A 14950-nucleotide genomic window follows, 5' to 3' on the forward strand; every position below is an offset into this window, starting at 1 on the left:
AAAATTTCAGACTGATTTATATAATCAGAGGTTTTTAATAAAAACCGATTGGCAAGCTGCAAGGTTTATCTTTAATAAAGATTGCAAGCATGATGTGTCAAAATAAATGTTTGCTAGATGGCAAGCGTTACTAGCCCCATTTGACACATCATGCTTGCAATCTTTATTAAAATAAAACTTGCAGCTTGGCAATCGATTTTTATTAAAAACCTCTAATTATATAAATCGGTTTGAAATTGTCACGACCCAAAATTCATTAAAGATCGTGATGGCGCCGAATACCACTGTCATGCTATAGATAAGTCGTCACTACGGATAAAGGGTGCACTACAAGAAATTAACCTTATTGTGGCGACTAAAGTCGCCACTACATCCCTAAGAGTCGCTGCTAAAGGTTATTAGTGGCGACTTTTGTATTGCCACAAGGAAACCCGTAACTGAAGGTTATTAGTGGCGACTATATGTAGTCGCCACTAATAGAACATATTTTGTGGCGACATAGTTGCCACAAAAAGTTGGACAAAAAATTGTTCTATAAGAACAAATATTAGATGGGTCGCCACTATAAATGTCCTTTAGTAGCGACTAAAGTTGCCACAAAAAATATTTATGTTTAGTGGCAAGATTATGTCGCCACTATAAAGGTTATTTAGTAGCGACTAAAGTTGCCACAAAAAATATTTATGTTCAGTGGCTAGATTATGTCGCCACTATAAAGGTAATTTAGTAGCGACTAAAGTTGCCATAAAAAATATTAATCCATGCTACACAATGTTTCCTGTAGCACAATGTTTCCTGTAGCAAAAGAAATTGATATTTTGTGGCAACATATATATCGCAACAGTTACTAATTTTTTGACAAAACTCTGTCGCCACTAAAAGTTATTTTCTCAGCAATTATAACGACCAAAATTATATACATTTCCATGCCAGTAAGAACCTAATTCTCTAAAATTTCATATAGAGATATTCATATCAATTAACTATCAATATTAAAGCAACCAATAATGCTTGACAAACACCAAAAGAATTTCTCAAGCCGAATATTATAAATATTATCATTACTAAAAAGTCAATTACATATATATACTACCCGACACTTCATTGTGCATTGTAATTGTGCGCATATACATATCCCAAAAAAGATAAAATATTAAGTGCCTTGTAACTACTCCTTGCTCCACACCATCCGTGAACGATAACATTGTCTAAGTGCCCTGTCCCCGCTAGACCAAAGTAATATATATAAGAAACATAATGAGATTTGTTATATCCAAAAACAGGAATAGACGATTAAAGTATAAGCTAATACATTAGTATAACACAAAGTAAATTTGTTCTATGCTATTTCAATTGTGAAATGAAATGGCACAAGTGTGAGAACATAAGTTTTCACGCATTAAAAGAATGAGAATACAACAATTGCACGAAAGCCGGATAAAGTAGAGGTATTGGATAGTGAAAGGAATAGAAGTCTATTCTAACTTAAGCTCTACCCCTGTCCTAGCCTTAATTACCCAATTTCATGTGCTTATACTTTTTCATTCACTGAACCTACTCAAATAACTAATATGCATTAACAACCAAGACAGTCCAAAACTGCCTGAACACTAATCTCAAATTTTTGCTACTGCATTCTTGGACATGCACTATCAGGTAAACAAAAAATGGAAGCCTACTGAAACTCTATCAGTAAGATAGATGGAAGTTGAGATTTATCTCATAGAAGTAAAACTACCTATTCCATATTTTCATAGTACATGGGTTCCAAAAATAGAAAATGTGTTTCTATATAGGGAAGATTCACTGGGGCAGATGCTAGAGATAGCTGCTCGCACTTCAATTACTCAAAATAGAGGTCACTATAAGAAATCATTCATATATAAAATTTGTGCACCAACAAATTAAAGACTTCAACAATGAAGAAAATATAAGTCATCGACCTTCTCAAGAATATTACTAACTGTATCAATAAGGTTCGCTACTACTTTTGTCATGATTTGGTTAACTATTTAATGCTAATGCAATACTAGCACTAGATGTTCTCAAGAATATCCTAATGCAATACTAGCACTAGATGGCTCGAGCAATTATACAACAATAATGGCGGCAGTCTCAGCAGCTCCAACTGGAGGAATAACTGAGTTCCATATCTCAGGATTATCACGATACGATGGACCTTACAGATGTAGGCCAGATATGTGTGAAAGTGAAGATTGTAATGAACTTCTACTACACTTTGTTTCTCCAACGCAACACAAAGCATATTTTATCAAACATTGACCTAAGCTGCATATATTCAAGAGGCAAAGCATAATAAAATTTGTTCAAAAGCGGCCAGCTTCATCTTCCAACTCAGATATTAAGAAAAACAGAGTCTATTGTCCAACCGTTGAATTATAATTAATTTTATATGCTGAAATATAATAACGCAGAAGCAGAAGCAGAAACAGAAACAGAACAAGAAGCAGAAGCAGAAGCAGCAGAAGAAGCAGAAACAGACGCAGAAAAAGAAGCAACAGAAGTAGAAGAAGCAGAAGCAGAAGGAAAATAAGCAGAAGAAGAAGCAACAGAAGAAGCAGAAGCAGCAGAAGCAGAAGCAGAAGCAAAAGAAAAATAAGCAGAAGAAGAAGCAGAAGAAGCAGAAGTAGAAGCAGAAGAAGCAGAAGAAGAAGAAGCAGAAGCAGAAGAAGCAGTAGAAGCAGAAGAAACATAAGAAAGGAGAAGGAGAAAGGAGAAGAAGAAAGGAGAAGAAGAAATGAAGAAGAAAGGAGAAAGAAATTACCTGGACTGGAGAAGCAGTGGTCGAGCTCGAGCTTGAGAGAGAAGGGGTCAACCCTAGCCCTTTGTCGATGTCTCTGTTTTGACGGGAGAAGCAGTGGTCTATTGTGACTATTTAGGGGTCTTTTTTGTATAATTAAAAAACAGACCCCAAGTTTTTTTTTAAAAAAAAAGGGCCAGTGCGCTTTTGTAAAAGAAGCGATCGCTTTGTCGATTTTCTCGCTTCGTCGCTTCGTCGCTTCAACTAGTGAAGCACGCGCTTTTCAAGATCACATCGCTTCGAGCAGCCTAGAAGCGATACACTGTCGCTTCGTGTCACTTCGCGCTTTAAGCGACGAAGCGATCGTTTTTCTAAACACTGAAATGAACATATCTATATTGAAGCAATAGATCCAAAAATAAAGTTTAGTGGCAACCTCAAAAGGGCAACAATCAATGTGAAGCCAAGGCAGTCTAACAGCAAAATCAGAAGGTTACCATCATAGAGAACACCACAATGCCTGGTGGTTACTAAACCCCTAAACATGAAGTCACTACAGAATTAAGGAAGGAAGAAGAAATGTCGAGAAAGAAGAAGAATTGTTAAGAAAGAGCGGAGCAAGTACCTGTTGTTGTTGCATTCTGGTCAAGAAACTAGCAAATTGTTCATGCATCTTCTTCTCCACTTCTAGAGAGATCCTCTTGTCTGTTTCTGCATTTGCGTGTTGACGCTCCTCATTTGCATGTTGACGCTCCTCTGCCAACTTCCTTTCCAACTCAATTTCCATATTTCTTCGCAACTCAGCAGCCATTTGTTCACGTTCTTTTTGCAACTCCCTATCCATCTAGGCTTGCATCTCTTGACGCACAATATCAATAGCAGAAGGCACGCTGGCCTGTATGTTTGCCTGCTGAATGTTACTCTTTTTAGGAGGCTTCTTTCCGTATCCTTTTCCACGAACATAGCCTGTTCTCTCACCAACAACGGAGGATAAAATCTCATCTTTAGTCATGGGATGCTCGATATCCTCAGATTGTTGTTGAGCGACAACTTCTTGGAGTTGACCCTGCATTTATGCATAATCATTTAAATCAAAACATAATAAAACATATTAAGTGAAACTTACAGAAACAGAGAACTTTATAAGTGTTTTTAGATAATTACATGAATTAGTTGGGATTGTGAATCCAACCACACCAGTTCGCCTCCATCATCCTTGCGTGTATGTTGGATCTCCCAAACTTTATCTGGTGTGTCCAATTCTCCAGTAATAGGATTTCTCTACAATATAGTTATGGAAAAAAAATATATAAGCAAATATATAAATATGTAAATAACAAAGAAGCATATGTGATAGTAGGGGATTAAATATATTTTTACCGTAGATTCCTCTACTTCTGCAAAAGACTTTGTACCACAAGTATGCTTAATTATTTGATTTTCTCTATTTCTTTTGTTCCTCTCACTTACAACCTGTAAGTAAACAGATTAATAAATCATCATTCAAAGAGACAATCTTCAGGTATTAAGTTAATACCTTAAATTCCGGACTTCCCAAAATATTGTATTAGGTATTTTCAGTCCTCAAGCTCAACATCTTCAGATCGATGAGATAATCTTTCTTCATTAGTATTGTACTTAGAGTACATAATGCTGAGTCGAGCTTTCCATGCTCTAAAAAGCCTTTGCATAGTGCTAATTACAAAGGCGTGAAACCTATGCTCTCGCAACCCGCTGCAAACTTCAAATTTATCCTGACAATAAATGTAACATTATATTCAATATCCTAACCACATAAATAAACATTGCAACTTAAAGTCAATACAATATTGAAAGTAGTTTATTACCTTGACCTTTAATCACATTACTTCTCCGTGTTTCAAAACTATTTTCTGCCAATTTCCATCTTGGAATGAGATAGTGCTCCTCATGATCAAACCATAGTAATTAACAATATCTCTAGCCCCAGAACCTACTACTCTATCAATGTCATCTGGAATAGTAATTTTGATTTTGCCACCACACTTAGTTTTTACCTCTAAACTTTTAGATTTGTATTTTCCTCTTCCTCTTTTTTTATTACTGGAAGAAACTGCGAAGTAAAAGGATAATATTATTCATTAGTAGCTCCACTCTATTGGTAAAAATAATTTCACAAAACAACAAAAAACAGAAACTAACTTGCACAATTTTCAGCCTCTGGAGAGCAATGCACAAGTTCTGCTACATTTCGTGATGATTGTGTTTCTAAAGAAGGTATTTGGAGAGAGTTAGTAGATACTCGTCCGGTCTGTAAAGGTCTTTGACTCGGGTTACTTGGTTGTCCCATCTCTACAAATGCATCAGATACACGTCCGGTTTGTATGTGTGGCTGAGACGTCGCTCCAAAATTGCCACGTCCTTGAAAATTTTCACGACCACAGCTCGTCCTGCCTCTCCCACGTTTTCCTCGTCCAATTCCTCTCATTTCTTGCAATAAAACATAAAAAGAAAATGATTGATCAGAATAGAGAAAATATTAATTCAATTATTTTCTAACTTCAGATGTCTATAGAAAGGGGACATATGTCCATGCCTCAATAGATATTAAAGTAAAGAAAGCTCTACTGTTTGTTAGTTGATGGTCAACCCTTTTCACCCAAATTAGCAGCTACATAGAACAACAGATCCCTTCTTTTAACACAATTCATTACTCCACCTGTACATTATACCAATACAACGGAAGACCAATACAACATAAAGCTACAAGCATCACGAATAGAATCAAAAAAGAAATATAAAGATTCAAGCATCAATAACTTTTGGTTCATTGACAGTTCCAAACAAATACATGGGGTAATATAAAGTCATGGACAAAAATATAGAGAATTTTCAAAATAGGATGTAACATTTATATCATTCGTCTTTTGCTTCTTAGTCTTCAAGAGGATGTATCAGTGTCCTCCCCATCATCATCATCAAATAACTCTTCTTCACTATCTTCGCTGTTTGATATTTCTATATGATTGTCATTAATGAAATCATCTTCCTCATTATGCACATCGATATCAGCTTGCGTACTTGCATAATCGTAGTTAATACTTTGTAGTTCAACATTATCCCTATGTAGAGACACCTCAACAATATTTTCTTGGTCATTGGTGCACAAAGTATTAAATTCAGCTTCCTCTTGTTGATAAACTTCTTCATTCAGTAATTCTTCATCTTCAATATCTACACAATTATCATCATTATCAGGAATTTTGAAAAGGTCACGAGGATTTATCTTCACAACAACACACCAATCATTATCGACCATGTCGTGCAAGTAAAAGACTTGTTCTGACTGAGATGCCAACACAAATGGCTCATTTGTATTCAAGGCACACCGAATATTCACACTTGTGAAGCCATATTTGTCAATCTTATATCCTCTTCCCAAGCGAGCCACATCCCACCAATGACACTTGAATAAGTAAACTTTTCTGTTTCCCACATAAGATAACTCATAAATATCCTCTAATACACCATAATACTCTTTATTAGAGTCTGAATCATCTCCTCTCACAAGCACACCACTATTCTGCATTTTTCTTCTCAATGCAAGCTCTTTTGTATGGAATCTAAATCCATTCACCACAAATGTTGAATATCGATGTACTAATGGTGCAGGACCGACGACTAAGCTTATGAGCTCATCATTTGCGCGTCCTTGTGCAGATAGTACAAATATCTACAAAGACGAACAATATTGTTATGACCATTAACATGATGGGATGAATAAACTAATGTCAATATTATTATTTGAGTAGATGTGCACCTACACGTGCACGAAACCAATCAAGAAACCCATTTTTATGAGCTCTCATTGAACTTTGGCTTTCAATCTCGCTTGTATATTCCCTACATTTTAAGTTAGCTAAGATAAATCAGATTCTAATTATCTCAATGTGAAAATATCTTGAAGTTAATAAGAGACTTACTCCATGAAATGCGAAACCTCTTCAGAATTTTGAAGCACATACATACATGCTTGTTTAAACTCATCATGAGATAGCCAGATGCCGTCTGAGGCACCCTTTGTTTGCCCACTTTTTTTAAAGATATACATCTCATCATTTGACACAGATCCATCGTCATTCCTAGTTGGTTTATTGAACTTTGTTGAGATATTCTTCAAGTATCGTGAGCAAAATGTGAGGCTTTCCTCTGCCAAATAACCTTCTGCAATTGAACCTTCTGGACGATTTTTGTTGCGAACATATGACTTAAGTGTTCGTAGATACCTATATAAAATGACTTATTAATATAATGTGTGTCATTCTAAAACTATAACATCGAAATTATTAAATAATAAATTACCTCTCAATAGGATACATATTCCGATATTGAGCTGGTCCACCAAGCTTTGCCTCACTTGGAAAGTGAATTGGCAAATGAACCATGACATCAAAGAAAGCCGGAGGGAAAACAAGTTGAAGTTTGGTCAAAATAACAGGAATTTCTGCCTCTAGGATATCAAGATCTTCAATCGTCAAGCACTTAGAGTATATATTCTTGAAAAACATTCCTAAGGCTATAATTGGATCACACACTTCCTTAGGTAGCAAACCACGTATAGCTACTAGAAAAATGTCTTGCAACAATACATGATGATCGTGACATTTCAATCCATGTATCTTTTTCTCTTGTACGTTGACACACCTTGAAATGTTTGAGGAAAATGCATCAGAAACCTTCAGATTAGCTAAGAAAGTGCACACCTTCAGCTTCTCTTCCGCGGATAATGCATAACATGCTGCAGGTAACAAAATATTATTCCTATCCTTAATAGGATGCAACCTTTGTCTGATTCCAAGATCCATCAAGTCATATCTACTTTTCAATGTGTCTTTTGTCTTACCAACCATATTCATGACAGTTGATAAAATATTATCGGACACATGTCTTTCTATGTGCATCACATCAAGGTTATGTCGTAACATAAGACTCTTCCAATAAGGCAATTGGAAAAAGATACTTTTCTTCTTCTAATTGTAAGCATTGCTATGAACATCACGCTTTCTCTTTTGTCCTTTACCAAAACTCACATTACCCAAAGCTTGTAATTGCACAAGTGCTTTATCACCGGTTAAAGGGTTAGGTGCAACTCCCATTTCAACTTTCCCATCAAATAACGTCCTACTTCTCCTCCATGGATGGTCCATGGGAAGGAAGCGACGATGACCCATATAATACAACTTACTACGCAAGGAAGTTGATTGTGTATCTTTATGGCAACAAGGGCATGCAAGCTTGCCTTTAGTTGACCATCCTGAAAGATTTCCATATGCAGGAAAGTCATTGATCGTCCACATGATAGCCACACGCATCAAAAAATTAGATCTTGAGTGTGCATCATAAGTCTCCACCCCGACCCATAATTCTTGCAACTCTTCAATCATTGGTTGTAAATATACATCAATATTATTTCCTGGACACTTGGGGCCCGGAATAAGAAGCGTCATCATGAAATATGGATTTTTCATGCAATCCCATGGTGACAAGTTATACGTAGCTAGTACGACTGGCCAAATGCTATGATTAGAACTCATGTTCCCATAAGGTTAGAACCCGTCACTCGCCAAACCTAATCAAACATTTCTTAACTCAGCTGAAAAGGTGGGATGTTGTGCATCAAAGGATTTCCATATTATTGAGTCAGATGGATGTCGCAAGACACCATCATCAACATTTCCCTCCTTGTGCCACCTCATTTTTGTTGATGTTTCTCTTGCCATGTACAATCTTTGAAGCTTTGGTTTGATTGGAAAATGCCGCAAGATTTTATGAGCTACTTTCTTGCCTCCGTGTTCTTCGAACTTCCATCTAGACTTACCACACTTAGGACATGCTTGGACATCGGCATAATCACTCCAATATAAAGTACAATCATTTTGACATGCATCTATTTTAGTGTACCCTAAGCCGAGGTCACAAAGAACTTTCTTTGCTTCATAGAAAGAATTAGGTACAAATGACCCCTCGGGAAGAACTTCTTTGAAGAAGCTCAATAATGCATCCATCGATTTGTTGCTCCAATGGTTAAGACACTTCAAGTGAAGTAGTCTAACAATAAAAGACAACTTCGAAACATTTTTACAACCAGGATAAAGTTCTGTCTCAGCATCTTCTAACAATTTGTAGAAATTTGTTGCATGTACATTTGGCTCTTCATTGTCCTCTGAATTATTATTATTATCCTCCACATTCGTATATCCATAAGCATTGTGAATCATTTCAGTAATATTATCCTCTTCAATGCTATCATCTTCCGCTTCATCACTAACTGCAGTATTAGAAGTTTCAACTCTAACTAACACTTCTCCATGCAAGTCCCACACTTTATAAGAATCACAAAAACCATTCTTCAATAAATCTCCTCTTACACCAACCCTTAGCTTGAACACGGTATTCATACACCATTTATAAGGACACAGAATCATAGTGTTCACTGTTGGTTGACTGAATGCCCAATTAAGAAAGTTGTCTCCTCCATCTCTATATCTTTGGTCGACTCTGTTCCTAATATTCAACCAACTTTTATCCATCATATCTATATTAAAAAAATAAATTAATTAATTTACTAATTAAAAGGGGAAGGATTATAATAATCAAAAAATATATATAATAATTAACATATACCAGGGGTATTCGGACAAGCAGTCACAAAAACACATTATTCAAACAAGAAGGAAGTAGTCTATTCCAGAATTACTTATACGAATTGTGTGCAATGAAGAACAAGTTCAAACCAGGGTACGTAACACTCTATGAAACTACAAAAATACATGACCTTAGTAATGTGTATTTGATGTGTTTTTATGACTCATAGATGTTAATACAAAAATAGAGCTATAAAAATTAGTAGTTTCCCTAACGCATTTTTCTTAGGCTTGTTAACTAGTTTTGTATAAGTTTTCTGTTCTTGGTGTTTGTTTTGCTAAGTAGTGGCTTTAGTTGGAAGAAAAATTATCACTGGTCTAGCGTGTTATGCGTCTAGTTACCTTCTCTTCCTAATTATTGCTTTCAGCTCCTACTGAAGGGTATATGAGCACAGAGAAGGGAGGATTAATCTAGGAAAGTACTATCCAATTTTTAATCGTCGTACCTCCTACTGAGCAAGGGCAGGCCCATTGAAATAGCAGCTTCTATGTTTATCTATTTACACTTCACATGATTTAGTATTAGCGTTAGGTTTAAATTAAATTTTGAAAGTGGATAGTTACCAGTTTAACCATTTGGAAAATTTCCCACCTGCGATCAAAATATGCTGAATGTGCTCGTGAACGTTAAACCTACAAAGCCTTAGGTCACATATATAGGCACATCTGCCAGAGAATAACAAGACCTTAGTATGTGGAAATTAACAACTAAAATCATTAAACCTACAAAGCCAACCCAACTGAAATATGAATTGTCATATTTTTCTTGCTAGTTCTCTAGAGTTGTTATTTGATTTGAAGAAGGAGAGTTGTTAAGTAGGGAGAAGTTGTGTAATTTGTTTTTCATGTTGTTGGGCATTTATAGTTGCCCCATCCCACATGGACAACTAGCTTATTCTCTATAAGTTTTTTTGTATTAGAGAATTTGAGCTAGGTGTTGTAGAGGAGATAGAAGTTTGTACAGATCTAACTAAACCAATTAACATTAGCAGTTCGTTGAGCCACTGTGATGGCAGAAAATAAACATCTTTCTAGAATCAGTGTAGTATATACCTACTGTTTCTGTTTCAATTGGGTTAGGGGTGTTCGAGCTTCAAATGTATCTCTCTCTAATCGTTGCCTTAGGTCATATATATAGGCACATCTACCAGAGAATCACAGACCTTAGTATGTGGAAATTAACAACTAAAATCATTAAACCTACAAAGCCAACCAATGTATATCATTCAAACAAAGGCCAGGCAAATTAAATACATTGTACCTGCTTGAACCATACAAATTGCTTACCTGAACAACTAGAAATAAGCTGCCTCCCTGATCCTTACGAAATTACAGGACAACAACAAAAAACCCAGTGTAATCCCACAAGTGGAGCCTTGCGAAATTACAGGGCTTATGCGGAGAAATATCAAACTCGGTCGGAACCTAGTCACTGCACTGTGAGACGGACAATGATTTTTGACTTGAACACATTCCTGCAAGGCATAAGCACAGTAAGATACAATATTAAGGAAGCAGATGACATCAAATAGGAAACTGATAAGTTGAAATTTATCTAGTCTCATTAACAGATCTGTATGATGATATTTTGAGATTAAACGAACTTAAAGCAAGTACTTTTTCTCAAAGTTGAAGAAGCTTTGAATCGACTTCCACAACAGTGGTCTTCTTCTTCGCACACTCTGATTCAAAAATTCAAACCAAAACTCGTCAAACCAGCTTCCAATCTTGAGATTTAGCTTCAAAATGAAGTTTCCGGGAAGTATCATAAACACCCAATCGAATTCACATTCTGATTTGAGGGATTTTGATTTGGGTGAGATTTTTGAGGGATTTCGATTTGGGATTTCTATATCTGGACAGATTTCTAGCTAGAGAGGATCGATTTTGAGTTTCAATTTGGGATTCCTAGCTATAGAAGACGGATTTTGGGCGTTTCACAGTTCTTCACATCGAGTCGATGTGTTCGAGATGAGAGTTTGGCTACTTCTATCTCTGGACAGATTTTAGTGTTTCATTTGTTATTTTAATTTCTAGCTTATTTTTTTGTTATTTTAAAAGATAATAGGAGCGACCCGGTCACTGCAATTCATATTTAGCGGCGACTTTACAGTAGTCGCCACAATAATATATGGAGCCAAATTTTTAGTTTTAGCGGGAGTGAAAATTTTAGCCACTTTAGAGGCGACCCATAAATAGTCGCTGCCAAATATATTCAAACTATGGCGACTTTTAAAGTCGATGTTGATACTATACATTTTGTAGCAACTTAATAGGGTTGCTGCTAAATGTCGCCACTAATTATCCAATTTCTTGTAGTGGTGGTATTGAAAGTAAAGCCTTAGTTTTGGGGAGGCCATTATAGGCTATAAAGCTAATTTTTCCTGATGAGGATACCTAGATTCGACATCTATAAGTGCTTTGCTAATATTTTAGATAAGGGATTGCGTACGTTTATCTTCTCGTACCAATACGACACTTACATCAATTTCTGACATGGCTAAATATACCAATAGTTGTTCTCCCTATTGTGGCTTGAACATGAGTAGTGGATTCAATAGGTACCTTTTCAGATCCTACAGTTGACATTCGGGAGTCTACTCGAAGCCTTTATTCTTATATGATGCTGCGAAGATCTTTCTACATCTTTCCGAGGAACGGGATATAAACCGGCCAAGGGCTACTATCCATCCGTTCAGCCTCATCACCTCTTTTTGGTTTCTCAATACTTGCGAGATCTCCTTAATGGATTTTATCTATGCGGAGTTAGATTCTATTCCTCCATTTAAGACTAAAAAATCAAAAAAACATACATAACCCCACTCCGAAGGCGTATTTCTCCGGTTTTAGGTTCATTTTGTATTTTCGGAGAATGGCGAATGCTTCTTGTAAGTGGTCCAAATGATCATCTTCTTGGACTGACGTTACCAGCGTATCATTAATGTAGAATTCTTTGTATTTCCTAATATGATCCGCAAATATTTGTGTGACGAGACTTTGGTATGTTGTCCCGATATGTTTTCACCCAAATGACACGACGTTGTAGCATCGTCCCCCAATAAGTTATGAAGGATGTTTTCTCCTGGTCTCCCGGTTCCATTTTTATTTGTTTGTACCCGTAGTATACATCTAAAAAGCTTAGTAGTTTGTGTCTAGCAGTCGAGTCTATGAGTTGTTCAATGTTCGTCACTTAGAAAGAATCTTTTGGGCAAGCCTTGATGATGTCTTTATAGTCTACGTATACCCTTCATTTGCCTTATTCCTTGGGAACGGCCATAACATCAGCTAACCAATATAGGTACTTCACCTCTTGGATGAATCCATAGTTAAGCAATTTGGCTACTATGTTTCTCTTCTTTTTCTTAATGGGGTGGCAGTTAGGATTGACATTCAACTTAGGAGTCACTACCTGTGGCGGGGTTTCTTTCATTTCTTCATAAGACCAAGCAAAATATTCAGAGTTATCACGTGAAAATTTAATTATCTTACATTTCTGCTCGGGGTCAACCCATAGCCAATGTAGAACTTTTGTTTCGGCCAATAGACAAATAGGATCACTTCTTCCAATTCTTTGATGGTTGAATCGATAATAGTGGTTTTCTCTGTGTCGATGATTCAATTCGTCTTGCACTGGGGCAGATTGCTGTAGTTGCTATTTATTTATCTCCCATTTGGGAAGGGTACTAGTGGTCGCGATAGCATTAACTTTATGGGGTTTTCTTTGTTTTGCTCAGATTTCTCTGACCCCCATGGTGAAGGGAATTTTATTACTTGGTGCAAGGTTGATAGTATTGCATCCATGTCATGTATGAATAGTCTTCCTAGGATGGCGTTGTCGGTCATGTCTCCAGTCACGACTTGGAACAGGTATCTTATGTTCCCCCTTTTGTGAAGGTCCTCAGGGTAATCTCGCCTTTAGTCATTTCACTAGACTTATTGAATCCGGAGAGTAGTAGTATTTTTTGGACGATCCGATCGTCAAGTTGCATCTCTTTGATCGCTCGCATTTGAATAATGTTGTTGGATCTATCTGGGTCAACTAAAACACATCTAACATTAGTATCAATACATAAAGTAATTACCAATTCGTCGTTATATGGCATGAGCAATCCATTTGCATCCTCGTCGCTGAGTGTGATTTTCCCCCACCCAGGGTCTGTCGGATATGCTTCTCATGGGTAATGAAAACTAGGGGTTACATAATTTTAGCTCATGGGTCAATTTGGGTTGAGCCCAAGTTAATCCATTATATTTTGTAACCCATTTTGACTAATTAAGCAGCCCAAATACAACCATGAAACTTACCCAAAATAAAAGGTATCTCAACCCAACTTATATAGAAATTTATTTAGTTGCCCCAATTTTACTTTTTTTTTTTTTTTTTGTATTTTTAATTTTATGTTCTTTTGTTTTTCTGCACCATCCATCCCCTGCCCCCTGTTCTACTTTGTTCTGTTGGACCCTGCGGTCGGTAGTTTTGTGGCCATGGTCATTATGGAACTTGCACTAGAATTCCTGGTTACATTTATTTGAGTCAGTTATCATCTCATTTAGCCACCTAACTTTATCTCTGATCTCTCTAAGTACTGCCACTAGCTCGGTGGTGCTGACGTTGAAGTTGTAATCGACCAACTTTGGCCAAAGATGATACCCACTGATTTTTGATATTTTCAGTTCTTTTTCTGCTCGATAAGGTACTGTGTCAGTCTTCCATCGGGGATTTCTATCGTCGCGACTTGACCTAGGCCTCTTGTCATTCTCCCGGCCCATAGGACATGAATAGGGTTCATACCGGGCATTAGAATCTCGATGCGTGGGCTCATCCCGTCTGCGAAATATTTTGATCTAGTGGTTACATTGTACCACCTATTTGGCTTCAAATTGCGAGAGTGCCGAGACATTATCCTCTATTCGAAGCTTAGTGCTTTATTTGTGGTACATGTCATTCCATGTTTTAGTAGAGAATTCTATAGGCTTTCTTTCAATTTCTTTGAAGCTTTAGAATGACTCAGGTTCAAGTTTCTCGTAAAAGCTATGACAGACCCAAATGTCTGGTACTTCAGGAAGTAATGTCCTCTTCCTCTAAAATCGATTGATGAAATCACGGAGAGACTTCGTTCTTCCTTGCACGACTTTGAAGATATACTCCACTTTTTAGGCTCCAGAGTGGGCCTTGATGAAAGCATCTACAAGTTCAGCAAAAGAATTAATGGAATTTTCAGGTAAATGGGAGTACCAGGTTAGTGCTCTCTTTTACGGGGTCTTTCTAAACTTATTGATGAGCACTTATTCGATCTTGTCCTTCGTGAGGTCATTCCCATTAATTTAAGTCGTATACGCCATGACGTGATCACGTGGGTCCTAGGTCCCCTCATATTTTGGGATGTACGACATTTTGAAATTCTTGGGGATTGGTAGCGGAGCCGCACTTGGCTTCCACGATTGTTGTGAATATCTGTTGATGTGAATGCCTTTGATAACAGGTGGAACCCCGGGAATCTGCTAA

At 36.9% G+C, this 14950-nt stretch overlaps 2 protein-coding genes and 1 long non-coding RNA gene across 3 annotated transcripts; all 3 read right to left on the reverse strand.

Moving 5' to 3' along the window:
• Window positions 1-3995: 3995 nt before the first annotated feature.
• LOC107766952 (uncharacterized) lies at window positions 3996-5036 on the reverse strand. The gene is made up of 5 exons (XR_012710184.1): window positions 4943-5036; window positions 4609-4853; window positions 4299-4515; window positions 4142-4234; window positions 3996-4042 (listed from the first exon to the last, which is right to left on the reverse strand). It is a non-coding gene; the product is annotated as an uncharacterized LOC107766952 (long non-coding RNA).
• Window positions 5037-5187: 151 nt separating this feature from the next.
• On the reverse strand, window positions 5188-11536 carry LOC142161640 (uncharacterized). Its single transcript, XM_075254446.1, has 6 exons — window positions 11062-11536; window positions 10732-10919; window positions 7103-9335; window positions 6724-7026; window positions 6565-6643; window positions 5188-6473 (listed from the first exon to the last, which is right to left on the reverse strand). The coding sequence occupies exons 3-6, from the start codon at window positions 7723-7725 to the stop codon at window positions 5682-5684; spliced, it is 1797 nt and encodes a 598-aa protein (XP_075110547.1). The 5' UTR covers window positions 7726-9335; window positions 10732-10919; window positions 11062-11536; the 3' UTR covers window positions 5188-5681.
• On the reverse strand, window positions 8374-9330 carry LOC107766944 (uncharacterized). The gene has a single exon (XM_016585859.1). It carries the CDS (start codon window positions 9328-9330, stop codon window positions 8374-8376), a length of 957 nt encoding a protein of 318 aa, XP_016441345.1.
• Window positions 11537-14950: the final 3414 nt, after the last annotated feature.

This window comes from Nicotiana tabacum, chromosome 1 (genome assembly GCF_000715075.1).
Source record: "Nicotiana tabacum cultivar K326 chromosome 1, ASM71507v2, whole genome shotgun sequence".
In the NCBI taxonomy this organism is placed as follows: Eukaryota; Viridiplantae; Streptophyta; class Magnoliopsida; order Solanales; family Solanaceae; genus Nicotiana; species Nicotiana tabacum.

Coding starts and splice junctions, on each gene's coding strand:
- LOC142161640 (XM_075254446.1), bottom strand. CDS start 7,725: ATGTTACGACATAACCTTGATGTGATGCACATAGAAAGACATGTGTCC. Junction 6,644..6,723: donor GAGGTTTCGCATTTCATGGA/GTAAGTCTCTTA, acceptor CTTAAAATGTAG/GGAATATACAAGCGAGATTG. Junction 6,474..6,564: donor TTGATTGGTTTCGTGCACGT/GTAGGTGCACAT, acceptor TCGTCTTTGTAG/ATATTTGTACTATCTGCACA.
- LOC107766944 (XM_016585859.1), bottom strand. CDS start 9,330: ATGGATAAAAGTTGGTTGAATATTAGGAACAGAGTCGACCAAAGATAT.